We start from the raw sequence: 26,583 nt of genomic DNA, 5'->3' as shown, positions 1-26,583 counted from the left end.
CTCTGGGGCACTGGCTACTGTCTGAACACAGGATAATGGGCTAGATGGACCTTTGGTTGGACCCAGGATGGGTGGTCTTGGGTTGGTTATGTTCTCGGTTGTATGAACCAGTCCTGGCTATTAGAGGAGCAGATGGCTTCAAAAGACCGGTCTCCTGGACCTGTGAATCCTGGGCAAACTAATTCCCTTCCTTTAGAGAATGACAGAAAAACCCATTTCCTCCTTCTTTCTATTCCAGGCTTCATTCCTTTTCCAAAGACTCGTCTCTAGGGAGCACAGAGAGATCCATGTGCACAAAGTGCTTGTCCAACCTGTAGCAATGGAGGCATGCTCTGACTTTAGCCAGCAAGAACAGGCCTTGCCAGAGAAGCCCCAGAGAAGGAAATGTTCATGGTCCATCCTGTCAGGCATGAAAAGACTCTGTGTCTGTAGCCAATCTGACACCTCGATGGCAGACAGGGATGAGGAGAGAACAATTTCCTCACAAAGAAGGTGGAGGCACTTGTCCCGGAAGAAGATAGCAGCTGAGAACCAGGTGGAGTCAGAGGAGGTGAAGCTGCAGGAGGATACAGGAAAGTTGAACTGGATCCTACAGGTGAGGATTCAATCCACATGGTTAGCGAGGAGCATGTGAGGAATACTCACACCAGTCACCCTACAAGCCTTACACATCAGGGCCTTCTCACGGGACAGCGATGGGGACCAGGGCCGGCTCTGGCTTTTTTGCCACCCCAAGCAAAAAAAAATTGTGCAGAGGCCGAAGTGGCGATGGGGTTGGGGGGAACAAACCTGCCAGCCAGCGGAAACAGCAAAGGGGGGAAACCAACCTGCCAGCCAGCCGGCGGAGCATCAAAGGGGTCGGAAACCTGCCGGCGGTCGGAGCAACAAGGGGGCTCAAAACAAACCGGCCGGCGGAGCAGCGAAGTGGGGTGGAAACCAACCTCCTGGCCGGAGCAGCAAAGGGTGGGTGGGAAACCTGCTGGCGGTCGGAGTGACGAAGGGGCGGGGAGGATGAATCAAACCTGCTGGCTGGAGCAGTGAAGGGGCGTGAAACAAACCTGCCGGTCGGAGCGACGGGGCGTGAAACAAACCGCCCAGCCGGCGGAGCAGTGAAGGGGTGAACAAACCTGCCGGCCATAGCAGCAAAGGAGGAGCAGCAGGAAACCTGCCGGCGGTCGGAGCAGCGGGGCGGGGTGTGTCGAAACAAACCGCCCAGCCGGCGGAGCAGTGAAGGGAGTGAACAAACCTGCCGGCCATAGCAGCAAAGGAGGAGCAGCAGGAAACCTGCCGGCCGGTCGAGCAGCGGGGCGGGGTGTGTCGAAACAAACCGCCCAGCCGGCCGGAGCACCGAAGGAAGAAAAATAAAAAACCAAAAGAAAAAAATACCTGCGGGGCGGGAACACGGGTGCAGGGGGACTCCGAGCCCTGCAGACCCCGGGCAGCGGAGTGCACACTCCAGCTAGCGCGGGGGGTGGAGACAAGGGGGGCGGCCAGGGCTTCCTTAAGTGGGGTGCTCGCGCCGCCTGCTGGGAGGGCTCCACGCCGCTCCGGTGGGCGGGCTGCTGGGCTTGCTGCAGACCTGGCACCGCTCCCAGCAGCTCCCCTCCTCTGCGCTGCCACAAACCAAAAAGAAAAAAACCTGCCGAGGCGGCGGAAGCAGCAAAGCCCCCCCTCCAAAATGGGATTGGACGGACGGCCGCCCCTTGGAATCTGCCGCCCCAAGCACCAGCTTGCTCGGCTGCTGCCTGGAGCCGGCCCTGATGGGTACCTCAGACTCTGGAATCCATTTAGTGCCAGATCCCCTTGGCGAGGGTGGCCGAGGTCCATCTCTGAGGTGGGGAGAGCTGAGTGTGTCAGGTCACCCCCCTCTGGGGGTCTGGCGCTGTGGGGTGGGGAGTACTAACATTGCTCCGGGCTGTAAGGAGAACAGAGAGGCTGGACGTTGTAGGAAATCATTTCTTGTCTCCTGGATCGGGTCCATTTCATCAGTAAAATGCTCCAGAGGTCCCAGCTGGGAACCGTACCAGAGCTGAGCCATTACTTCTTGGGGGGTTAAATGCAAATGAGGCCCGTTGCCCATCACTGACAGGGAAGGTGTGCAAGGAGGGACAGTAGAAAACACCATGGAAAAGAAACTTGCCCCCAGGTCCGAGGAAGCCTCGTGTGGTAAAAGCCCCCAGCAAAGATCCATGAGATCGGAGTTCTCTGCTTAGCTGCCAACAACCTTCAGTCTGACCCTGGGCAATTCACTTCAGGGCTCTGGGCCCGACCTCCATCCTCTGTAAAGCAGGGATACTACATGGAAAAGGGAAATGTTACGAATGTTTCTTTCTGCTCCAGGGACGAAGAAGGAGGCGTCGGAGTCGCAGGGAAGTGGGAAAAAGGAGCCCAGAAGAGCAGGAAGAAGAGCGCACTCCCACCCCCTCATTACCAAGCAGCTCCCATATGACCATGGTAATGACGCTTTGTGACTGTGCTATTGGAAAGCCTCCCCTGCTGGGTGTATTAATATCTCCCGGAGCTGGGATCTCTGACAGGAGACCTACCTGCCCCTTGCTCAGGGAGCTGAAAGGAAACACTCTTCAAGTGTGATCGACTCCAGCCAGTCTTTACAAGTTTATCTGGGTTGCTTGAACGAGGCCCAGGTTGACAAAGGGGTTCAGGCACCTCAGGATGTTCAGAGGTGCTTAGTGGGATTCGCAGAAGTGCCTGACTCAGGTGCCTGATTCTGATGCACTCTCCATGGGACACAGGCACTGCTGAAAATCCTACCAGGCCCCTCCCTGCACTTGTAGGGGTAACCCACACACCTGCTGGGTGGGGTGTTCTGGCCTGTCTAGTGGCACCAGGACCACTTAGAGACAGAGATCAAAGGAGTCTGCTCTAGAGCCTTAGCTAACAGCCAGTTGGGTTTTAGCTCCTGCGGGAGAGGCTCCTGCACTAAACTCCAGAAATCCCAGGTTGGATCCCCTCTGCCAGGAGTATCTATGCGAGTGTGTCGCTCTGGTGTGCTCTACTGCATCCTCAGCTGCTGGCGTCCAGGACAGACGGGGCTAATCCAGCCACGCAGGCCAGCTGCAGTAACACTCAGGAGGTGCCTGAGACACCAGGGCAAAGGCCTTCAGCACCCCAGGCCCTGGGTTTAGGTGACCCTGGAACCATCCCCCCTGCAGTAACATTGTGCCCAGTGAGTTCTGACCCACGGGGGGCTGGCCCCAGAGGCCCACAGTTTGGGATTCTCCTCAGCCAGGCAGACTTGCTCCTTCAGTCGAAGCTACTTTCTGTCCTGCCGGCGATTCCTGCCTGTTTTGTGGCAGCACCACACGCTGCAGGGTGGGGAAGGAAGAGGCATTTCCGCTTGGGCCCTGTTCTCAGTCCTTTCCTCGCAGACACTGTGGGCTGCTAGAGTTGCTGAGCCAATCTGCTCAGGCGCTCGGGGAGGGATGGGACATGGGGCAGGTTCTGCAGTGACCCCTCGGCTGCACTCAACAAGCAACTTGACTGGGCTTTGCAGGCCATTGAGGCTTTCTCAGCAAAAGCTGGGCTTCCTGGGGGGAGGGGCTAGAGAGGGAGGAAATGGGGTGCCCTTGGGGTCCCAGCACCGGCTGAGAGGCTCCCATCTCTTCTCAGGCAGGGGGGAGGGGGAAGCGTATGAAAGACTGAGGAAACCTCGGCACCTGTGGAGGTTTGTTAAGAAAAGGGCTCAGCCGAGTCTCCATGCTCACGGGGCGCTGCCAGCCTCCCGCCGGGACAGACTGTTCCAGGGCAGCTGAGCGATGGAAATACTCAGTCCCGACAGGCTCTGTCCCTCTTCATTGCAGACCCCCGGGGAGCAGCTTCCCTCAGCCCAGCTCCAAGCCCTGCTGATGAGAGCCGTGAAGGGTCTGACGACACCCACCCTGGAGCGATTTCAAGCCGCCGAGGAAGAGCTGAGGACCATCGTGTCTCTACACGGAGACAAGATGGAGAGAGTAAGAGACTCCCGCCGTGGGGCAGGGGGATGCTGCGCAGAGAGGGGGAGGGGAGAATTTCCTCTCCTAGGAAACTGTTCCTGGGACACACGGGCATGGTGCTGTGAAGGGTGGCTGAGCCCCTTTCCCTTCATCGCCTGGCCGCGGGGATCCACGGCGTGAGGTGTTTGACCTGTTCTCTGCCCGCTGGAGCTCTGACACGTCCCTGAGGACAGCCCAGCCCCACTGAAGGGGAGCGATAGCCCCAGCCCTGGCAGCGCAGCACTTACCTAGTCTGCCCAGGGGCCTCCACACTGGTTTCCTCAGACATGCTGCGGGGCCTTGTTTTTCCAGCTGAAGGATCAGGAGGAATTTGGCTTTGCACTTTTCTCTCTGTCTCTCCCTAGCTCTGATCCTGCTGCCCATCCCCACAGGATCTGAGTGCCTCCCCCATGAATTAGACTGGCCTAGGGAGGTTTCTGGCAGACTTCATTTCTACATCCCCTGGGTAGGAGGCTCTCAGAGTCATTATTCCCCCTGATTAATGAAGCTCCACCGCCCTCCTGGGAGGTAGGAATTCAACCCATTTGACACCTGTGGAAACTGAAGCCCAGAGAGCTCCTTGATTTGCCCAAGCCTGCGCAGGTGGGGTTATCGAGAAAGGAATCAGGGTTCACGTTCCCTACAGTCCTTTAACTGTTGCATTCAATAACTCGGCCTGGAAATAGGTGACATTCCTGCCCTTCCCCAGATACCGCCTGCCCATGGCGCCTAAGTGCAGACTTATTCCCTTCCTGGGCTTTGGCTTTCCTGGAAACTCGGAGACTCATAAACAAACAGAATCCTGAGCCTGAGCTTCCTCCCCAAACCTGTCTGTTCCTGGGGTTTCCTGCAAGTCGTCCCTGTCTCTGTCCGAGTTCCCTGTTTCCAGCAGGTCCGAGGGGGAAGATAACAAATGGCCCCTCAATCAGGAGATTGATTCGTGCAGGGCTCTAACTCCTGCTAGCAGAACAGGGCACCAGAATCCAGCCACCCGGGTTGTAGCTCCTGCTCCTTTTTCGAGAGAGGAAAGAGCAATGACCAATTCCTCATGGAAGAGCCCTAGGGGGCGGCTTGTCCCTTTCGGGTCTGTCTACCTTGTGCTGCAAACTCTGCAGCAGGAGCCGGAAAGCCTGGCCCTATGGACGTGGGCTCCCAGGGCTGGCACTGTGGGGCCAAACGGCAACGCAGCCTCTTCTGGGCTTGGGCTGGAACTGGAGCTCTGAAGCCTGGGGAGGAGGAGGCTTCAGAGCCTGGGCTCCAGCCCAAGTCTCCAGGTCTGCACTGCTGTTCCCAGTGCCATAGCCTGAGCCCGAGGTTAGAGACCCGGCTTTGAGATTGGTTACGGCAGGTTTTAAAATCCCGCAGTGTAGAGGTTCTCCTTAGGGCTGGGGCCTGGAGCTGGCTAGCCCCGTCCAACTAGCCCTGCCTGCCATCTCTGCGATGGGCTCTGGGGTACATCAGTGGAACCAGCTGGGTCTGGAGCAGCGCTTCTCTACCTGGGACATCCTCAGGGCCAAACAGGTGGTATTGGACGTGCCCCACACAGCACATATGGGGCCCACAATGGAAACTGGGTTGAGAAGCACGGGCCTGGAGGAACTGATTGTGCTAGAAAGATCAGCAGGAAGCTGCAGAGATGGAGGAAAGGCTCCTGCAGGGAAGCCCTTGAGAGCAGGCTGAGAGCAGTTTGCTAAGGCAGGGAAGGCCCTGGGACAGCAGGGGAGTTTGGGCTGTGCCCACAGTAAGGTTTGGGGGAAGTCTTTTGTGTGTGTTTCTGAGCTTTAAGGTACTAAACCAGACCTCAGGAAGGCTGGGGTTCCTGGACTTGTCAAAGCCTCTTTCTTCAGATTATGGAGGAGCCAAGATGGGCAACCGAGGTGAGAGGCGGCTTGCAGGGCTGCCAGGAGGGGTTACCTGGGAGGTTGCCACTCATGGATAAATCCATCCCTCAACTTTCTGGCATTCTTCCAGGTTGGAGACGTCGTGGGACGCATCTTAATCTGGCTGGACAACGTCTGTCATCCCAGAGCCAGAAAAGCAGCACTGAGGGCCACGGCCTTGCTGGCTCGTTCCCACCCCCAGGACGTGGTTCTGAGCTGTGTGGCACACACGCTGTCCTCGGACAGGTAGGGAGCTGCTCTGTTATCACCTCAGGCCATTATTTCTCTTCCTGCTCCTACCGACAGGCCACAGTCCGGGAAGGGTCCGTCGGGCTCACGCAGCTGGAGGGAGTTTCCTGCTGTGCAGAGAGCTGTCCAGGCTCACCAAGAGGAGATGCCCAGGCCCAGCCACTGAGGAGCCAACCCTCCTCCTGCACTCCCCAGGATGGAGACGTGCCAGTTTTCTGGGGAAGTCCAGCACTGTCCTGATTGCTATGGGTCACCCCACCTCCTCTCCCATCCAGTACAGGGCCAATAAATGACTTTGGGGCTCACTCCACATCCCTGGGTCATGAGGTCTGGCTGCTCCCTATTGTGTGAGAGAAGGCAGAGATGGAAAAGGTCCATGAGGTCCATCTGTCCGTCCGCTGGGGACCAGTGCAGGATTGTTACCTGCAGTCAGATCCCTAGTTATTCCATGGCTGAGGAAGTGGTGAAAAAATGCACTCATCCTTATGGCGCTGCGCAGCAGAGGTAAATCTCTTCAGACAGAAAGTTCCAGACCTAATTGTTGCAAACTAAATAAATAAATAAATGATCCACACATGACCAGAGCGTAAATGCAGTGCAGCCTGCCTGAGTCTGCAGACAGCCGGCAAGAACAGCTCTGAGAGGGTAAGTGCCTCTTTTCATCTCAATACGTTGTGAACCCTGAGTCCTGCTGGTTATTGCCGATCACTTTGCAGAGTCATCCAGCTGAGGTGTTTATAATACAGTCTCCATGTGCCTAGGGGCCGTGAAACCCAACTGGACCCTCGCCAGAGGTCAAAACTCCGTCTTTCCTCAGCATCCTCTGCAATGCAGTTCTGCACTGACCATAGACACATCTGTTTCACATGGGAGAGAATTGAAGAGCAGCATGAAAGAAACTGAATTTCTTACCCAGTTCCGTTACCAGAGGAATACAGTGTTGGTTTTCATATTGATTTGAGTGTTTGATTTGTAAACCTTTCAGGTTTGAATTCCTTGAAGCAGCCCCAGTGCTTTCCAGGGTCTGTGCTCAGAAGCTATAGAAACTCGGCAGCGTTGGCACAGAATTTCAGTCAAGCTTCCTGAAGACCTTAAATCCAGGCCATTTGCTCTTGGTTTGTCCAACCTAGTTCTCAGTGTCCCCAGGGCTTGACCACCATGTCCGACCTTCCTCACCAAACTTGGAAGTTAAATGACTGGAAGCCTTTTGGATCTGTCTGCAGTCTTCCTGTGCGGATGCCTGGGGACCAGGGCGGTTAGATCAGCAAGAATGGAGAGAAGAGAGGAGGGGGATTTCAGTACTAGTTTCCTTCCAGCTCCGTCACACTGGGCAGTACAATCTCCCCTGAACCCTCTCCTATCAGGGCATGTTCTGAGTCAGTGTCTGACCCATCCACCACACTGCAGTAGGATTCAGCTGCTAAGAGACACTTGGCCAAATGCTGGGTCTCAGTTACACCCCAAATAGCCAGAGGAACTGCACTGAGGTCAGGCAAGTTCCTCGGGACTGAGCCTAGCGTAACAGAGCAGAATGTTGCACAGTCTGGTGGTCACACTGTGCTGGTCACTCGGTGGTCAGATCATGGTCACTGTCCTGGAAACAGCGGTGCTAGCTTCAGGAACAACAACCCATTAGTGGAAAGGAATAAATACAACCTTCTCTGATGGGACTTGCCCTGCCTCAGCCTCCCTGCACCAATCGGTGTCTCCTCTCTCAGACGCCTTTCCTGCCCGCTTTCCAAGCCTCTCCCTGGGGAGGGCAAGAGGTGGCCAAGCAGGGAAGGTCTGACTTCTCTTTCTGAATCTGCAGATGTGCCATTGAGCTGTGGAAGGCCCTGGGGGAAGAACCACAGCTCCCCAGGGAGGTGCTGCAGCAGCTGCTGGACAAGCTCCAGCAGAGACACCGGGAGGAGAAGAGCGGCAATGTGTCTCTGGCTGTAAGTGAGGTTTGAGATGTCACTTTGAGAACCCGCAGCGGGGAGGATAGTGCATCTGTGTGTGTCTGTGAGCTTCACCCCTTCTTAGCTTCAGGCCACGGCTCCACTACACAATGAAGCCGACCTGCGTAACCTCGGCATACAGCCGCCACAGCAATTCTATCCCTTGTGTGTGTCTGCACTTTGCTGCTTGTGTCGGCAGTGCGTCCTCACCAGAAGCGCTCGTCTCGATTATGCGGTCAGGGTGGGGCATTGTGGGAAGGCTCCTGAAAGCCAGTTGGCGTCTGCGACGTTGTGTCTACACTGACACTGCATCGACCTGGACTCTCTGCCACTTGTGGAGGTGGAGTTATGAATTTGGCACCAAGGGGCAGTTCTGCCAATGGGAAGGAAATTCCATAGTTAGGGTGATGCTGGGTGAGGGCCTTGCATTGACATAACTCTGTAATGCAGACCAGGCCTTAGTGTGTCCTGGCCACCTCCTAGCAAACCAAAGAGCTGTAAATAAAGCTTCACCCAGGAAAAGTTACTGATCTGAAGCGGTTTATCTGCTGGTGCCCTGGCTCTGTTTGCCGCTCTAGGTGGCTCTTTAGTGAGCAGGTGCAGTTCAGGTGTCTCTTGGAAGTATCCAGGTTTCTGGCTCTCTAAATTGTGACTAGAAATCTTCCCAGCATGGGATCATGAGATGTCAGTACTTTTGACTGGGCCAGAAACACTGGGTCTACAAGAACAGATCTCCTCAGGATGGTTTCAGCCCGTGCAGTCATGGCTGGAAACCCAAAGCACAGAGTCTGCACCATTAAGCGAAATAATGGGAATAACATCATCCAGACTCCTCTGACCTTTCCGTAGGGCTCCATCCTGCTTCCGTTCCAGGAATGGGTGAAGGTTCAGGACCCTCCAAATGTCTCCTCCTCTCAGGAGCCAATCCTCTTTTGTAATAGGCTGGGAGGAAATGAGACCGAGAAAGGACAATAGCGAATGGCAATGGGGGCAGGTGGCAGATTGGGATAGTGGAGTGAAATTCTTTCCCCCCTCCAGGCAATGAGGACCATTTACGAGGTCCTTTTCCTATGGGGATACCGAGAAGCCATCCTGGAAATGTATCCCCAGATGCTCATCCTCTGCGTCAGGCAAGTGCAGTATGTGATGGATCTGCACTTGCCAGGGACCTACATGGCCAGCACGACATCCAGCCCCGAGGAGGATCCAGCTGCCTCAACCCCTAAGGTAATGACTGAAAGGAAAGGAAGAACAGATGTGCTCTGCTAAACACATGTAGGCTGTTCATGGCCATCATTTGTTCAGGTGCTATAGTTAGCCCAGGCTCGCTTACACCAACTAAGGATCTGGCCCCACATGCCCGCTTGAGTCCTGTTACCTGTCACAGTAAAGAATCAAGTATTCAACCGCATTGAGTGATGACATCAACCATCTTAGAAGCTACAGTGTCACTAACTGGTTACAAACTCAATGAAACTGCAGTGTCGACAGGGCCCATTGGGCAGGGGAGCACCATGATATCACACTGGATCTATCCTCGGGAGGCTAGCTCCTGCTGTCCATACTGTGTGTGCCAGGGCGTGTGCAGATTTGCCATGATTGGGGCTGATCTCGTTGCCTGACACTGGTATTTTTTGTCTTTAGCACGTCGGTGGAGGCTGTGAAGACTCTTTTTTCCATGCCCGGATACTGGAAGGAATTTGCCAGCATCCAATTTCAGCAGGGTTGGGACATGATAGCCTCACGATATTACTACTCGCAGGGTGTTGGCGTGATTGCAAGGTAGGAGCCCAAAGTTTCCTCTTCAGTGGGTCTCTCTTGGGAATGGGATTTCCGTGTGAAATGTTCCTCTGTTCCAGGCTGCCATCTCAGCCCAGCAACTAGAGAGGAACTCTCTCTCCCCCTTGATAACCACAAGGGACTTTCTGCTCCATGTTCCAGAGCCATGATCGAGTTTGAGAACCCTCAGCTCCCTGCCGTCTTCAGAGAGGCCGTCACCACTGTTCAAAGGGAGAAGGAGGAGGAGCAGAGAAATATCGCCATAACTTTCTGCACTGAGGTGAGATTCATTAGTTGACAGGAGAGCAGCTCAGGCCAGTAAGCTCTGGGCACATTGTCAGCAGCTCAGCAGCCTTCCAGCCAGCTAGCTCCTCTCCGCACATGGATGGTGGTGGGGCATGGCACAGAGAGGAGGAGAGACAGGGTGAGATCGCTCCTGGCTGGATGTACCTAGGTGGGATCATGTGACAAGAGGAGATGTTTCTCCGGTGCCCCAAGGCCATGCTTCTCTCCTCACCTTTTCCTGGGGTTCTGCTTTTCTTCTGCCCCAGGGGTCTCTCCATGGCACTCAGTGGGGCCTGGAGATTCCCCTTTCCCTGGGGGTTTATTTGTGACTTGTGCATTAGTCTAAGTTCTGGGAATGAGCCAACTGAAAGAGCAGCAACTGGCTCCCTACACACCGGAGACGTTGTATGGGAGTAAGTGGCCATTTGGTAAAGATGAGTGTCCAGGGGACAGACCCCACAGGAAGACCTCTGCTCCTCAACCCGATGTTGATTTGGCTCTTTCCAGTTTCTCCAGAGTCCTTCCATTGAGACAATACTGACAAAATCAGAGCTCCAGGCACAGCTCATGGAATGGACCCAAGATAAAAACCCCATTGTACGTCGGCTCAGTCTGCGAGGCCTTGGCAGTATTGTGCTCCAGCCAGAAAAGGTGAGGCGTGGATTGCCTGGGGACCGAGGAAGCCGATGTCTATCGAATCGCTCAGCAATGAGGCGAGATCCCCACACAAGCCTTGTTGTTTAACGCACAGCACTCGAATGTTGGAGGTGCTTTACTGAGCAAATCAAGGCACGACGTGGTCCCTGCTCCCGTGAGCTGACCCTGATTGCAGATGGGATGCAGTGGGGGAGGCGGGTGAGCAAAGACAAAGGTTACAGTGAGCAGCTGGCAGAGAGTGACAGGAGAATGACTTTGTGCCCCATTGGGCGGCTGTGCCAGCCGTGGTGTCTCATAGGTGGGAGTGGGATGGGCCAGCATATGCCCCAGGCTGTCATCCAGGGTAGTAATGAGCTGCCTTCTCCATTGCTGCAGGTGCACTCGTTACGGGCCCAGCTGCCAGCGATCATGGACATGTTCTGTGACACGGATAGAGGGCGTGTCATGGGAGCCATGCATCAAGCTGCAGACATCATCTACCTCCTGGATGGGGAGGGCTTGGCTCCATCTCCCAGGACATTGCAGTCAGCCTTCGCCCCTTCATTGATGACGTAAGGCTGGGAAACACAGGAGAACCCCATTCCTCCCCGCCTGTCTCTGGTGCCCTTGTCTCTCTCTTCCCATCCCCTTCCCTCCCACCCCTCAGCCCTGCCATGAAGCCTCCAAGGGTGCCCCTGCCATGGGTGGGAATCTCCTGCTCAGCCACCTCCTGTCAGAGCTCTTCTCCGCAAACCTCAGCATCAGCGCCATGCTCCCAGCCCCTGCTGCCGCCTGGCCTCGGGAGAGGGGGCCTGGCACTGGGCAGATGACCAGCTGTCTGGAGAACACCGGCCCCCAAGAGGTGGAGATTCCCAGCAGGAAAGAGGTGGGTCAGGAATCTCCCGGCTCTCAGGGGCACCAAGGAGCAAAAGAACTGCTGTGTTTTGTAGCAGCACCTCCTGTAAGGCTCCAGCAGCTGCTCCTCCCCTTCCCCAGACCAGTCTCCAGCAGCCTTCCCTCCTCTCCCCTAAGCTTCTAGGGGTCTAGGATTCTGTGCTCTCCAGACAGAAATTGTGTCTAGGACACCATGGGGCTGCACTGCCCTGCACAGTGTCTCAGGCCTTGTTCTACACAAGATGTCTATGGCGCTGGCCTGGTGGCCTCACTGCTCCCGCGACCCAAGTCAGTTAACACGGGGAACCGGGCAGCGTGCGGATTATGACTCTGTCACGTTATGCTCTGATCCTGCCTGGCTTTAACCGGGCTTCCCCACTCCCTGTGTGTCATTGCCAGGAGAGGGACAGCGTGCGCTCCGTTGCCATTTACTGCTTGGCAGCGTGGTGAGCAGCGTGAAGGACCCGGACAAACCCATCGTGCAGCAGAAGATGATCCACTGCTTGCTCCCGCTCCTGCTGCACCTTGAAGACCGGGATGAGAGTGTGACACTGGTAAGTGCCACGGTCATTATTTCCTTAAGAGTAAAGAGCCAGAATCTCCTGGGGCCCCCACTCCATTAATGGCCAGAGCCCCTTGCCCAAGCAGAGTCTTCTCCTCCCTGCTTCACTCCATGCTGGAGCCCAGTGCCTCATCCATTCTCACAGCACACAGCACAATTGGGAAGAAAAGCCTTCTTCTGGGAAAGAGCCTGACCCTCTCCTGCAAAGACGGGCCTCAGGCCTTTGGGCTGCTGCATCCAAGGTTCATAACAAGAGGCAGCAAAGAAAAGGAGCACAGATCTGTAAGAGCCCCTTCAGTTCAGGGAGCTGATATCTGCCCACAGCCTTCTGGAAAGTGGGTGCAGCTGCCCTGACTTCTTCCCTGGAGCTCCTGAGAGAACTTCTCCAGGTCCCAGCTTCCCAGAATTCACCGGACGTTGCCCTCTGTTGTTGGGCCAACTGGGATGTGGAGGGAAGCCTGATCTGGGGGCCCTTTGGTCCGACTCTTTGGGATCCCAAAGCTGACTCACGCTCTCATGCAGTCTCTTTGCACCTAAGGACTGAGCTGTGGAGATCTCTTATGAATCTTTCCAGGGCCGTCCATAGAGGGGCACAGGGCCTGGGACAACACCCCCTACTCTGCCCTAAGCCCCAGCCCCACTCCATCCCTTCCCCCAAGTGCCACCCCACCTCTTCCCACCCCTGCTCCGCCCCCTGCCCCATCCCTATTCCTCCCCTCCCCCCAAAGCCCCACCCCCTCATTTCCCAAACGACGCTGGGCGCTGGCGAGGTGGGGCATAGCATAGTGGGACCGGGAGTACTGCGCCTGGCCCCAGCATGGCCCACGTCCTGCGTCCCCCTGAAGTGCGGGGCCCCCCAAAGCGCAGGGCCCTGGTCAACCGCTCCAAACCATCCAAAGACAGGACGGCTCTGGCTCGCTCCAGCCAATTCCCTCTCCTGAGCACACTCCTGTGTACAACAAATGACAGGAATCTCCTCCACTAGCAGGAAAAGCAGGAGAACAAGTGACGGGGAAGGCTCCATGTCCCCCAGACTGTCCCTCTCTCAGTGAGAACCCTCTTGGTCTCACCTTCTCTTGCAGAGATGCAAACTGACGCTCTTCCGCTGCGCAGTGTTTCTCAGGTGGGCTCATTTGAAGACGCTGTTCCGCAGCATGGCCTGGGATGGCTCCACACAGCTCCGGAAGTGTGCCTGGAAGTGCTTGGTAGGTGAATTCCTTGTGCCTTCAGAGTGGTGAATGGGGACTTGAGGAGACCTTTTTAACCCCACACCCTGAGTACCCATCCGCTTCCATCGGGTGGCAGGACTCTATTCCAGGCTCTCTGCTGGTTCATTTCTGCAGGAGTTACAATCCCTTCACATTTTTGAAATTTTTCTCCTGAACTGTTAGACCTGCAAACTTTCTGAAAACAGAAGCTGAGGTTCTGGAGAACACAACAGTAACTCAGAGAGGTGCTGCTATGGCGTATGGGCTCATACTGGCTGTTGCCATGCCCTGGCTCTATGCTTTGGCTTCGCTGGACTAGTCGCTGTGGGAAGAACATGTCATTTGTATATTGTGCGTTTCTTCCTTCTTTCTTCCTAGATGCAGAACAACAAGAGCCACATCCCCAAATTCCTGTTCCACGCCTTAGAATACCTGGAAAGCTCACAGACAACAATCAGACATTCTGCAGCCCTGTTCATTGGTAAGCAGAGCGACTTCACTTGAGCTTTTTTGACCTGCTTCCTTCAAAGCCCTTTTCTAGACTGCTGCTCTGTTCCCTCTCACAGCACCAGAATCTTAAAACTGTGTGTGTGTGTGTGTGTGTGTGTGTGAGAGAGAGAGAGAGAGAGAGAGAGATTAACATGACTTCCAAGATGAGTGGAGCAACTTAGCTGTATCGATCGCACCAACTTCCCCTGCCCACAACTCCTCTTTGGCTGCGCCTTGGGGAAACCAGCATGATGTGAATTCAATCTCCTTTGGAAATCAGTCTCTCAGTGACTTCTAGGCTTCTGATGCTTTATCTAATGTGCTTTGTGAACAGATGTAAGGAATGTATTTAATTTCCCAAGGGCTGTCTTGGGAGAATGGCTGCATCTTTCGCAGTTTTAAGCAAAGGATTTGAAAAGTCATGAGATTCATTGTCTGTCTAGGAAATACTATCCACCATTACTGTGACTTGTTGTCTGAAACAGTGACTGAAGATGGCATCTCCCGCCTGTATGAAGGTAAGGAAATACCTCTGTGTGTTTGTGCCTCTGTGGGAAGTACAGGGTGCAGCACAGGGCCTGAAAACAGTTTGAATGTGTCCCTCTCTGTCTAAGGACAGTGTTTAAGGAAGAAGGATGATCACGTGAGCTTTGATCGAGGTGCCACAATATGTGTGCAGGAGCAGGAAATTCCATCCCTAGCTCCTAGAATAGACGTAGCCTTAGAACTGTGTGGGAGACTGTCTTCATAGAGGTCAGAACATCTCTGAAGGAAGGCCTGACAGAATTGAAAAGGGCTGTTGTTATTATTAAGGGTGGTGGTGGTGATGATGACAATTACCCTCTGTAGGGAAAGATTCATCACTTGCCCTCCCTGTAATGGAGAGATTTCAGGCCAGGGAACCACTCATATCTTGGTTATCAGCTCATAGGAAATTCCTGAGTGCACATTGGGAACATCTTTCCCTGTGACCTCTTAAGGAACGAAGGCCCAGGGCCACACAGGATTTCAGTAGATGTTGTTAGGAGTCTAAATTCCTATGCGGATCTGTGCGTAAATGTTGGATGATTTAACACCTCTGCTTTTCTGTTCCATCCCAAGCAGAGTTGCTCCCACCTGCCTGTGTTTTAGCGTGTGGACGTGCGTATGCTGGGGAGGAAGTTACGCACGGAATGGGGTCTCCTCTCTGTCCAGGGCTATTTTGGGAGTAGCTGAGTTGCTGTTTCTTGCCTGCAGACTCTTGGGTAGCTAATAGCATGTGGCAATGGCCATCTGAAGGGAGGTTTCCTAGGCACCAGTCACATCAGCACCATGGGGCTTCCAACCCGTTTCCTCTTTGTTTCAGCTTTTCAGGAAGTGCCTTTGACATGTGACAGGACCACAGGGCACATCCTCAATAGACATTACAAATGGCTGCAGAAGCTTGGAAATCTCGTGTCGGGTTCCGCATTCGACTAGGGAACCGGGACCGACACAGAAGACCTCTTTGTCCTGCTATGGTACGTACAACAGCATCTTTGGAACAGGGACTGACCAACGAGGTGGATCTTGGCAGATGCCAGACAATTGTGTAGGTCAGTGAGGCGTAGAAGACTTTGAAGAAGTTGAAAGGGATCTAATAAAGCCATGTGACGGGGCAGCACAATGGCAGATGAAAACCAGAGCTGACAAAGTCAGGGCCATACGCATGGAAAGCCCGGAGGTGAACGACTCCTACATATCGCTGGTGTCGGACATCAGAGCATGGACGGTTGGGCCCAGTGGCTGGAGCCGGGGTGGTGGGGCCTAGTGGAGGTCGAGCCGAGGGTTGGAGCTGGGTGAGGAGCAGCTAGGGGCAGGGCCAGGGTGGGATTAATGATTCGCAGCCAACAGGAGCTGTAGGGGGCGGAGCCTACAGGCAAGAGCAGCTCATAGAGTATCACTAGCAGGGTTGGAAGGGACCTCAGGAGGTCATCTAGTCCAACCCCCTCCTCAACGCAGGACCGATCCCCAACTAAATCCCCAAATGGCCGGGGGGAGGACCGGCAGCGCGCCGAGCCGCCTCGCCCCACCCCAGCCAGGCAGAGCCGGCCCGGCTGGGCAGCACACACAGGGGCTTTAGCGGCTGTACCACGGGGCCCCCCTTAGCCCTACTCCTTTCATGAGTGCATCACTGCCCCACTTCTGCCCCAGCCCCACACACGGTTACAGGGCAGAACCCTGTAGCTGAACTCTGAAATCTCTCTCACTGTAATGAAGTTACTGCAGAGTCAGGACAACCCCACCTTTGGGCTCCATGTCTGACATCTCTCCCCACTGCACAGAGCCCTACATTCACAGAGCTTCTCGCATGTGATTCCCTCAGTCATCAGAGCCAGGCGGAGAGAGGAGAAAGTCTCCCAGACTCCCTCTATCCATTGCCAGCCCACAGGGTAGCGGAGGTTGTGGGGGGTTGGGTGCTCTCTTTACGCAATGCCAGCTCTCAGGGAAGTTACAAAGGAGCATTAGCAAAGTGTGGTGGTTTTGTGCTGTGGAAAACTACCCTGCTGGAAGGTTTTGTTCTTCTGATTTGTGTTCCTGCCCTTTCTCCCTCTTACAGACATCTAGAGGCTAACAGGAGCCAACCAGGCCCACCACTGATCACATCTCTTGGGAGTCGGCAAAGCAGCTGCTGCATGGGAAGGAGGAGAGAGAAGAGGCAGAGCAGGATGTGCCGGGGTGCACCAGTCACACATAACCTCACAGTCTAGGCGGCGGAAGCCAAGCCCCTCCCCAGCCCTGCCGGACATGCTACAACTGGAGCACCAGTGTGAAAGGGAGCAGCTCAGCTCGGTCTAGGCAGATGCCGAAAATGGAGGATGCACATTGTAGGCTCCAGTCCAGAAGCAGCTGACGCCCCTGACTGCAGAGCCCCGAGGTGCCGAGACCCAACCCCATCCCGGGTGCCTGCAGGCGTGCAAGGGAGCTCGGAGTCTCTGGGAGATTCCCACGCCGGGGCCCAGAGACCCCCAGCCCATGGCCTAGAGACATCTCGTAGGAAGTAACCTGGGAGAACTAGCCATCGCCATGGTGACTGACGTCAGATGTTCTGGCTGGATCCCCACTGACTCAGTGCCGAACACATTGGCCATGGACAAGGCCCTGGGGTAGGACCCGGGGGGGAGTAACAAGGGCCTGGGTCCCCCTACCCCGGCCACCATCCATCCTTGGGTGGCAGCCCACCTCCCCCATGTGCCACTAGACTGCACAGCCCCAAGAGGAGGCGGCCATCTTGTCTCTGCACTCTCCGCCAGACAGCCCTGTGCTGAAGGGCAGCGATATTGACTCTGCCCGTTGGGCCACACAGCACTGAGGAGAGAGCAGCCATATTGTCTGGAGCCATCGGGCCACACAGGCGTGAGAGACAGGATAGCGGCACGGACACTGGTCTCTGGGCCACACAGCCCTGCCGGAGAGGGAGGCGGCCGCCTGGACTCTGGTCGTTGGGCCACACAGCCCGACAGAGAGGAGGAGGCGGCGCCTGGACTCTGGTCTCTGGCCCCACAGCCCCGGCGGAGAGGGCGGCCGCACGGACTCTGGTCGTTGGGCCCACAGCCCCAGCGGAGAGCGGCGCCACGGACTCTGGTCGTTGGGCCACACAGCCCGGCGGAGAGGGCGGCCACGGACTCTGGTCGTTGGGCCACAGCCCCCGGCGGAGGCGGCCACACGGACTCTGGTCGTTGGGCCACACAGCCCGGCGGAGGCGGCGGCCACGGACTCTGGTCGTTGGGCCACACGGCCCGGCGGAGAGGCGGCCGCACGGACTCTGGTCGTTGGGCCACACAGCCCAGCGGAGAGAGGCGGCCACACGGACTCTGGTCGTTGGGCCACACAGCCCGGCGGAGAGGCGGCCGCCACGGACTCTGGTCGTTGGGCCACACAGCCCCGGCGGAGAGGCGGCCACACGGACTCTGGTCGTTGGGCCACACAGCCCCGGAGGCGGCGCCACGGACTCTGGTCGTTGGGCCACACAGCCCCGACGGAGAGGCGGCCACACGGACTCTGGTCGTTGGGCCACACAGCCCGGCGGAGAGGCGGCCACACGGACTCTGGTCGTTGGGCCACACAGCCCCGGCGGAGAGGCGGCCACGGACTCTGGTCGTTGGGCCACAGCCCAGCGGAGGCGGCCACACGGACTCTGGTCGTTGGGCCACGCAGCCCGACGCGGAGGCGGCCACACGGACTCTGGTCATTGGGCCCCACAGCCGCGGAGGCGGCCACACGGACTCTGGTCTCTGGGCCACACAGCCCTGAGGGAGGCGGCCGCACGGACTCTGGTCGTTGGGCCACACAGCCCTGAGGAGGGCAGCCATTTTGACTGTGGCCATTAGGTCAAACCACACTGAGGCTAAGGGCAGTTATTTGGTTCCAGCCAAGGGACCTCGCCCCTTCACCCCTAAGGCATCACTCATCTGTCACCAGGAGAATGACCCCATGACATAAGACTTTCGGGGTCAAGATGCAAACGTGAGCAGAAGCAAGGAGTGGCATGTGACCCCTCTAAGAGCTCCTCCCACTCCTCCCCCAATCTGGGGTATTTTATCGCCATCGATCTACCTCAGGAATGGATCTGAGCAACGGGGGAAAGTTCTGGGGCAGAGTGACCCATCCGGAAGTGGGTCATGTAACCCCTCAGAACTCACCCCAGTTGGGGTGGGCCTCATCCTTAGGACCAACCAGAGAGGGATTTCACCAGATAGGTGAAAGTGCCATGGTGGGGTGACCTGCCCATAAGAGGGGCCCATCACCCCTCCATGAAATCCCCCCACCGTCCTCTGCTAATCGATCAGGGTTTCACACTCATCCCTTAGGCCATCCCAGAAGGGAAAGCGTGCCGATCAGAATAGGTAGTGCCCGAAGGCCTAGGCCAGAAGCCGCCGATCTCCGGAGCTCCATGTTTGCGTGACTGGCAGCATCGTCCTGGAAGTCGCAACCCAACACTGCGGGGAAGAGGCCGTCGTTCAAGGATGTGTTTGCAGAAATCATGGCCTCGACCTTCGGGCTATATCTGTTCTGATTGGTACATGTTTCCCTTCTGTGATGGCCCAAGGTGGGAGTGAAACCGTCGCCAATTGGTAGAGGGTGGTGTGAGGGCTTTTTAGATGGCCCATGTGATCCTGTTGCGGGCAGGTCACTCCGCCACATTACTTCCGTGTTTGGTCAAATCCCCTCTCGGGGTGGTCCTACAGGGCTGACACCCACTTCAATTGGTAGAGGACAGGGGAGGAGTTCTCAGAGGATACACAACCCCCTTCTGGATGGGTCACCCTGTCCCAGAACATCCCCTGATCGGTCAAATCCAGTCTCCAGGTTGTAAAATGCTAGTTGCCCCTGCCAAATTTTAGTAAAAGAAGGGAAGAAAGGCATGTACATTTGCGTTATCTATAAGGTGGCCATCTTGGACTTGGGAAAAGAATGTGGTGACCTTTTCCCATGTGCTCTATTATTTTGGGTGGGAAGCACACTCCCACGCACGGATTGAATCCGCGTAGATAGGGTCTAACATCCAGGCAGAGGCAGCGCAAGAGGATAGGGAGGGTTTTAGTTAGGTCTACTCACCCGTTCCTATGTCCCTCATCGAAGTCCGTCCCTGATGTCCAATGTCAAGAGAGCAGCAGCCATCCACCACTGTCCTTGCAAGAGAAGAGAGAGAACATCAACATTACCTCAGGGTGTAACTGTTTGGGAGAGTGGAGCATTTCCAGAGTTAAAGTTTTGTTAATCTGCCCCTTCTCTGTCCTATCCTAGCCCTTTTCCCCATAGGAAATAAAGTCTTGTTTGTGTGGTTACCACTGCGTGTCCTTTTTTTCTTGTGCTAAGGGAAGCTCCGATAGATGGGCTTTACAAAGGGGACTATGTGGGAAGAATTTACTGTAAGATTCCCCATGTCTTCTGAATGGGGTTTGGGTCCTGCCCTCTTTAAAGGAAGGAAAAATCCTTACAGGTGATCCCACGCGGGTGAAACCCACACTGATTACTTAGTCATCTGTCCTATTCACCACGATGTTTGTGACCCTGTGTATCACAGGAAGTAGCCCATGGGGCATTATAAATCCTCTGATTTCAAATGGACACTCGTGGATGAAGAAGGACAACTTTCAAATCCAGTGTGCACCGAGATTGTATGGACACTGAACGTATTGAGTACAATGCTCTTATCTTTCATCTGTTCATTAAACAAGGCCAAAGGAGCAGGGTTGGGAGGCTGGGCATTGACTTCCCCAGGATCATTCCTCTCCTAGTGATTCCCATTACAAATCTCCAGTCAAGGATGGGTAAGAATGGTGTCCCTAGCCTCTGTTCGTCAGAGGATGGAGATGGATGGCAGGAGAGAGATCACTTGATCATTGCCTGTTAGGTTCACTCCCTCAGGGGCACCTGGCATTGGCCACTGTCGGTAGACAGATACTGGGCTAGATGGACCTTTGGTCTGACCGGGTACGGCCTTTCTTATGTTCTTATGTATGGACAAACCCTAATGTCCTCAGTGATTCTAAGGGACAAGATGCCAGGTTTGGAATAAAATTCTGCCTCCTTAAGATCATGTTTTCCATGAATTCAACTGTCACCAGATGGATCAGACTGAACAGTTTCAAACCTCGAGGAGGCTCTTACCTTCTAAACAGGGTCGGCTGTTTTCAAGTAAAATCACTAAAAGGGAAGGAGAAAACTCGAAAGAGGTTCCTCCTGGCGCTCAGGTACGTGAACCCCAATACTCCCCCAGTCCTCAAAGAGAGACCTGGAGAAGGAGACTTGCTGAAGCAAAGCCACAGGGTCTCTGAGGTTTCCCTGGCCCCTCGCCCCTGTCCTGCCTGGCTGATGTCAGCATCTCTCTGTGAGGTCACCACCTCCCCACCACCTTTGACCAATAGTCTGAGGTCCTGCAAAAGGCCTTTGTGATGTCACTGCCACACCCCTCCCTTGCTGGGCTAATGTCCTGCCCCTGGCCAGGCACTTTGGAGGTTTGAGCTACTCCCTGTGGATCACCCCACTCAAGGAGCATTCGTTCTAGGAAGCAAGCTGGCTAGACAAGAAAACATCAGACCCTGCTCCCTATGCTACACTCAGTTCTAAAGAAACTAGTCGACTTTATTGCCAGAAGAGACCATTAGAGCATCTAATCTGACCCCTGCATATCACAGGCCTCCTGTATGACACACTAGCTACTTTTGGGGTAAACACATTCCAGAAAGGCATCCAGTCATCATGAAATGACGTCACGAGATGGAGAATGCACCACTTTCCTTGGTAGCTTGTTCCTGTGGTGAATCATCCTCGCTGTTGAATATTTGTGCCTTAATTGTAATATGAATTTGTCTCTTTTCACCTTCCAGCCATTGGCTTTTTTTATGCCTTTCTCTGCTACATTAAAGAGCCCTTTAATAGCCAATCTTTCCTCTCCAGTAAGGCACTTCAACATTTCAATGAAGTCACCTTTCAATCTTCTTTTGAGAAGCTAAACAGGTTGAGCTCTTTCAATACCTCACTAGAAGGCATTTTTCTCCAGCCCTCAGAACATTTGGTGGCTCTTTGCTGTCTCAGCTCCAATTTCACACCATCTTTTTCAAATGAGGACACCAAAACTGGAGGCAGTATTCCAGTATCAGTCTCGCTGATACCATGTCACCTCCTGTGACGTTCTTGACATAATCTGTAACTGTATAGATCACCGTTGCGACCACTGTTCTATATTTGCAGCCAATATTGTATAAAGGTGGTCACATAAAGGGTCTATGGAGAGGTTATGATTGGCTGATTATAATTATGCTATCTCTAGATATGTATCATTTTTGTAGTTGACATTATGAATATTGGCTCTATGCTGCCTGTATTTCAAACTTGTGCTATGCTTCTGGGGAACACCCCAGCCAGACAAATTGGTGTCAGCTCTGCCTAGCCTGCTTGATGGCCCATTAAGGACCATCAGCTACACAATTGACCCATTGAGAGAAGGCAGATATGCCTTGTGGCTCAGCAAGGTGTGCAGGGACCTGCCTATGGACAGAAATCTAAGGTTTTCGATGTCACGTGCTGGATAGAGTGTCCTTGGGACAAAGAAAGCAAAGACCACATGGCAAGAGACTATAAAGACTGACGCCTCATCTCCATCTTGTCTTCAGTCCTGCTTCCTACCTCTGGAGGGACTTTGCTACAAACTGAAGCTCTGTACAAAGGACTGAATGGCCCATCCCAGTTGTGGATGTACTCCAGAGACTTGATTTGAACCTGCAGTTTATTCCATCACTGCTACAAGCCTGAACCAAGAACTTTGCCAAAGTACAAGTTTTGCCCAGGGCACCATTTCCCCTGACGCTGGTCCTTGGTAACATTTCTTGATGGGGGAGGCAGAGGGAGGGGCGAGAGACGAGGCGTTTTCTCTCTGTTTCTTTCCTCTCCGTTTTCTGCTCCTTCCTTCAATTCCAGAAACCTCCCTTGTGTTTCAGACTGTGCAGTGACACCCTCCCCACCCCAGGACTATGGAGCCTTTGGAGCAGAAAGATCTTAGGAGCTAAGCATGAATCCAGGGGTGAGTAGCTGGCAGGAAGGAGTCCTAGCAACTCTTCTGGGAGTGCAGGGGAGGAATGACTCCCCCTTCTCTACATTCTCCCCATGGGGCTCTGGGGAGCAGGGAGGGTTGTGTGATATATTCCATCCAACATTCCCCTTTGATCCAAACCGAGAGACATCTCAGCTATGCACGATCCCCTTGGCAGCACCAAACAAGGGATGTTTTCCACTGCCCAGGAGACCCAGCCAGGGACTGATGTGCTGGAGATATGTTGGGAAAAGGGACTGTCTGAATTACCAAGGCAGGAAGCAAACAATGTACAGCAACATCATTAACCACAAACCATGCTCCAGCCAGAAGGAAAATGGGCAGGAATTCTTGCTGTTCAGCCATGGCCACACATACAGAGCTGCACATCAGTGAGGGTGCTGGGTAAGCTGGTCTGAGCGAACAATTGGAAATGATCCTTCATTGAGAACAGAACCAGAGTGTAGAAAGGCCCCTATGTTAAGTGGTTGAGGCTGAGGCCTTAGGAAGCTGGCCTACGATACCATAGGGATCTTTCTGTGGAGGTGTGATACTTGCGAGCTAGGGGAAGCTGGTGTGTGGTGTCTTTGTGGCTGCAGTTTCAGTGATGCAGGTTTCTCTATCCCATTGTTCCAGGGTCATCCTACTACATTGCCAGCTGCTTTTCAGCTGCAGTGTGGAGACTGTTTGTGTGTGGGGAGAGACAGTGTGTGTGTTGGGTAAGAGTTTTTGTGCTGATGTAGGTAGGAGCTGATCATTATTACCCCTACTTGAAGAGGGAGACGCTCAGGCTGAGAAAGGAGAACTGACTTGTCTTAGGTCACACAGCCAGTCAATGGCAGAATTGGGAATAGGACCCAGAGCCCTGATTGTCAAATTAACCATCGGATTTTGAATTACATACATTGAATGACCTCAAGAAAGTGCTCTCAGATGAGCTCCAGACCAACAAGTATGCACAGTAATTATTCAGCCAGTATTTTAGGAGAACTGCAAAGTTAGAGAGAATCATGAACTGCTCAGAGACAATTAATGCAGAGAAGCAGCAAAATCCATCAAACATATACGTGGTTATGACTTATTTACTTGGTCTTAAAAGAGAACAAAAAGGCCTTGAGTCTCCTCCCTGTCATTAACCCCCTGCTCAGACAATCAGAGTAGAGACTGAGGATGGGAGGCTGAGAGGTCTCACCAGAGAGCTCAAAGGATGGCCCAGGTCACTAGCGGGGATCACTGCCCCAGCACTACTGCAGCTCCACAGTTTTGGGGTGGACCTCCCTCAGTGAGAGCTGCCGAGCACTCCCCCGCAACACACACACACACACACACACACCCTCTCCTGGTGTTGGGAGGGGAACAGGAGAAAGGAGAAAAGAAGCAAGAGAGGAAGAGAAAGGAGGGATGGATGGAGGAAAAGGTGAAACAAAAAGGACAAACCCTAATGTCCTCAGTGATTCTAAGGGACAAGATGCCAGGTTTGGAATAAAATTCTGCCTCCTTAAGATCATGTTTTCCATGAATTCAACTGTCACCAGATGGATCAGACTGAACAGTTTCAAACCTCGAGGAGACTCTTACCTTCTAAACAGGGTCGGCTGTTTTCAAGTAAAATCACTAAAAGGGAAGGAGAAAACTCGAAAGAGGTTCCTCCTGGCGCTCAGGTACGGGAACCCCAATACTCCCCCAGTCCTCAAAGAGAGACCTGGAGAAGGAGACTTGCTGAAGCAAAGCCACAGGGTCTCTGAGGTTTCCCTGGCCCCTCGCCCCTGTCCTGCCTGGCTGATGTCAGCATCTGTCTGTGAGGTCACCACCTCCCCCCCACCTTTGGCCAATAGTCTGAGGTCCTGCAAAAGGCCTTTGTGATGTCACTGCCACACCCCTCCCTTGCTGGGCTAATGTCCTGCCCCTGGCCAGGCACTTTGGAGGTTTGAGCTACTCCCTGTGGATCACCCCACTCAAGGAGCATTCGTTCTAGGAAGCAAGCCGGCTAGACAGGAAAACATCAGACGCTGCTGCTCCCAATGCTACACTCAGTTTTTTAGAAATTAGTCGACTTTATGGCTAGAAGAGACCATTAGAGCATCTAATCTGACCCCCTGCATATTACAGGCCTCCTGTATGACACAATAGCGGGTGGGAGGGGGCTGAGGAGGTGGGCAGTGGCGGGGGGACAGGTGAGCCAGCGGCTGACCCCAGCTCACCTCCGCTCCACCTACTCCCCTGAATGTCCCACCCCGCTTCTGTGAATCAGCTGTTCGCGCAGGAAGCCTCGGAGGGAAGAGAAGCGGTGTGGCAGCTTTGCGCTCAGGCCCAGTAACGTGGAGACAGAGACAAAGTGAGCTGGGTCAGGGGGGCCGCCCGCACCACAGCAGGTAACCCGGGGGGTGCACAGGGGAACCGCTCCCCACCCCAGCTCACCTACCTCCCCTCTGCCACCCTGGGCCTTAGTGTGAAGGTGCCATTTGCTTCTCAGTCCTCCCAGGCGTCCCACACGAACCATCAGGGGCAGGGGTTCCAGAGGTGGTCAGGGGACAGGGAGAAGGGGTGGTTGAATGGGGCAAGGGTCCCAGGGGGGCCATCAGGAATGAGGAGGGGTTGGATGGGGTGACAGGGGGCAGTCAGAGGACAGGGAAGGGCAGTGGATGGGGTGGGGTCCAGAGGGGGGGCATAAAAGGAACGCAGGGGTTGGATAGGCGCAGGAGTCCCGGGGGGACACAACCCCCTGGGGTGAGGAGGGAACTGGTTGTTAAGAATTTGGTAGCTTATCCCTGACCAGGGGGGTGGGAGGCTGAGGAGGAGAGCAGGCAGGCAGTGGCAGGGGATGAGTATGCGAGCCGGGAGGGGAGAGCTGAGGTGAGCTGGGGACTGAGGCGGTGCGCGGGCAGGAATTGGTGGGTTGGCAGGTGAGGTGGCGGTGGGGAAGCGGGTTGAGAAGGTGAGCGGGGGGTGGGAGGCTGAGGAGGCGAGTAGTGAGTCAGTGGCTGACCTGTTCTACTGATCTGGTCTGGCTCCCATCCCCTCTCCGAGGGTTGCAGCTGTCTGGGGGTGTTGCCTTCCACATTCACACCTCATTCATTCAATAGCATAATTGACTACAAAGTGGGGGGAAGATCTTATTCTACTTCTAGCAAAAAGAGAATTTTCTTTTACCTTCATTATACTACCTTAGGGGCCTGCTATAACTTATTACCAACATTCAATACTGCTGTTTTGGCGGGGTGGTGCTGGGGAAGGAGGGTTTGTTTCCACAGGGCGGACAGTCCTTGATGGGGGAGTGTTTTGTGGGGCTGGGTGGCACTGGGGGGTTTCACTGGAGCCAGGGGGTTTTTGGCCCTCAGCTGTTTTCTTTGGAGTACTATTGCCCTTGCCGCTTTACGAGTTGTGCAGTCCTGGACTAAACCACAGACTCTGGACTCAGCATTCAAGTATCCTGCAGTCTGAACTTCGAATCCGATACATTCCCTCATTGGCTACCATTGTTTTCCCAGCATGGAAGTGCTTTTTGTCCAACATGGCAGCCAGATTGGGATCCATAGGCATGGAATGGCTCTGAAGGAATCAGCTGTTTCTCTCTGCGCTTCATGAAACTTTGGATTGAAATGGTAAAGGACAGTTGTTCCCAATTTAATCATGGTGTCCTTTAGGAGTGTGACCAAAGCCACTTAACTAGGGAGCGGGGGTCTAAAAAGAGTTTACCTGGGCCACAGGTCACCATAGCTTCCATCTCGGGGGTGAAAATCAACCACCAGTACCTGCAATTTCTACCCGAGTTCTTGTCAAATCTGTTACCTTACTTGGAGTAATTTTATACTTCTCTGGCGTAGAATTCTTCACCAACTGCACAACTGATCAGTAGTGATAGTGAGGTACAACTCCCCCAACTATGCCCTTTCATTTCTTTAATCTGGAGGCACAGATTTAAATTAGGGACTAAATTCAGGTGCAGCTTAGAATCCCTGTAAGACACCAAATGTCAGGTCTCTATTAAAAACAGGCATCTTTCTGCAGCTATATCACATTCAACACACATTCCATTTTCTGCACATTTGCAGCACCTCCAGGGGTGAGCTGAAGACAAATGTCATTTCCATTTTTCCCATCCCTACCTCAATATG

General features: G+C 54.3%; 2 protein-coding genes and 1 long non-coding RNA gene across 3 annotated transcripts; all 3 read left to right on the top strand.

The window, feature by feature from the left end:
- The first annotated feature begins 2,389 nt into the window (after positions 1-2,389).
- LOC120384965 (maestro heat-like repeat family member 5) lies at positions 2,390-9,330 on the top strand. Its single transcript, XM_039504061.1, has 5 exons — positions 2,390-2,454; positions 3,822-3,971; positions 5,964-6,118; positions 7,932-8,058; positions 9,100-9,330. Exons 1-5 carry the CDS (start codon positions 2,446-2,448, stop codon positions 9,328-9,330), a joined length of 672 nt encoding a protein of 223 aa, XP_039359995.1. The 5' UTR covers positions 2,390-2,445.
- Positions 9,331-10,064: 734 nt separating this feature from the next.
- LOC120384963 (maestro heat-like repeat family member 5) lies at positions 10,065-13,963 on the top strand. The gene is made up of 7 exons (XM_039504060.1): positions 10,065-10,120; positions 10,633-10,776; positions 11,158-11,333; positions 11,541-11,647; positions 12,055-12,209; positions 13,300-13,422; positions 13,804-13,963. The coding sequence occupies exons 2-7, from the start codon at positions 10,693-10,695 to the stop codon at positions 13,927-13,929; spliced, it is 771 nt and encodes a 256-aa protein (XP_039359994.1). The 5' UTR covers positions 10,065-10,120; positions 10,633-10,692; the 3' UTR covers positions 13,930-13,963.
- Positions 13,964-14,370: 407 nt separating this feature from the next.
- LOC120385222 lies at positions 14,371-16,827 on the top strand. Its single transcript, XR_005589357.1, has 3 exons — positions 14,371-14,432; positions 15,260-15,413; positions 16,493-16,827. It is a non-coding gene; the product is annotated as an uncharacterized LOC120385222 (long non-coding RNA).
- Positions 16,828-26,583: the final 9,756 nt, after the last annotated feature.

The sequence above is a fragment of the Mauremys reevesii genome, linkage group 17, assembly GCF_016161935.1.
Source record: "Mauremys reevesii isolate NIE-2019 linkage group 17, ASM1616193v1, whole genome shotgun sequence".
Classification (NCBI taxonomy): Eukaryota; Metazoa; Chordata; order Testudines; family Geoemydidae; genus Mauremys; species Mauremys reevesii.
The sequence above is the reverse complement of the archived record's forward strand: the minus strand, read 5'-3'. Positions and strand labels throughout refer to the sequence as shown.

Coding starts and splice junctions, on each gene's coding strand:
- LOC120384965 (XM_039504061.1), top strand. Junction 6,119..7,931: donor CACACGCTGTCCTCGGACAG/GTAGGGAGCTGC, acceptor CTGAATCTGCAG/ATGTGCCATTGAGCTGTGGA. Junction 8,059..9,099: donor GCGGCAATGTGTCTCTGGCT/GTAAGTGAGGTT, acceptor TCCCCCCTCCAG/GCAATGAGGACCATTTACGA.
- LOC120384963 (XM_039504060.1), top strand. CDS start 10,693: ATGGAATGGACCCAAGATAAAAACCCCATTGTACGTCGGCTCAGTCTG. Junction 12,210..13,299: donor GGGATGAGAGTGTGACACTG/GTAAGTGCCACG, acceptor CTTCTCTTGCAG/AGATGCAAACTGACGCTCTT. Junction 13,423..13,803: donor AGTGTGCCTGGAAGTGCTTG/GTAGGTGAATTC, acceptor CTTTCTTCCTAG/ATGCAGAACAACAAGAGCCA.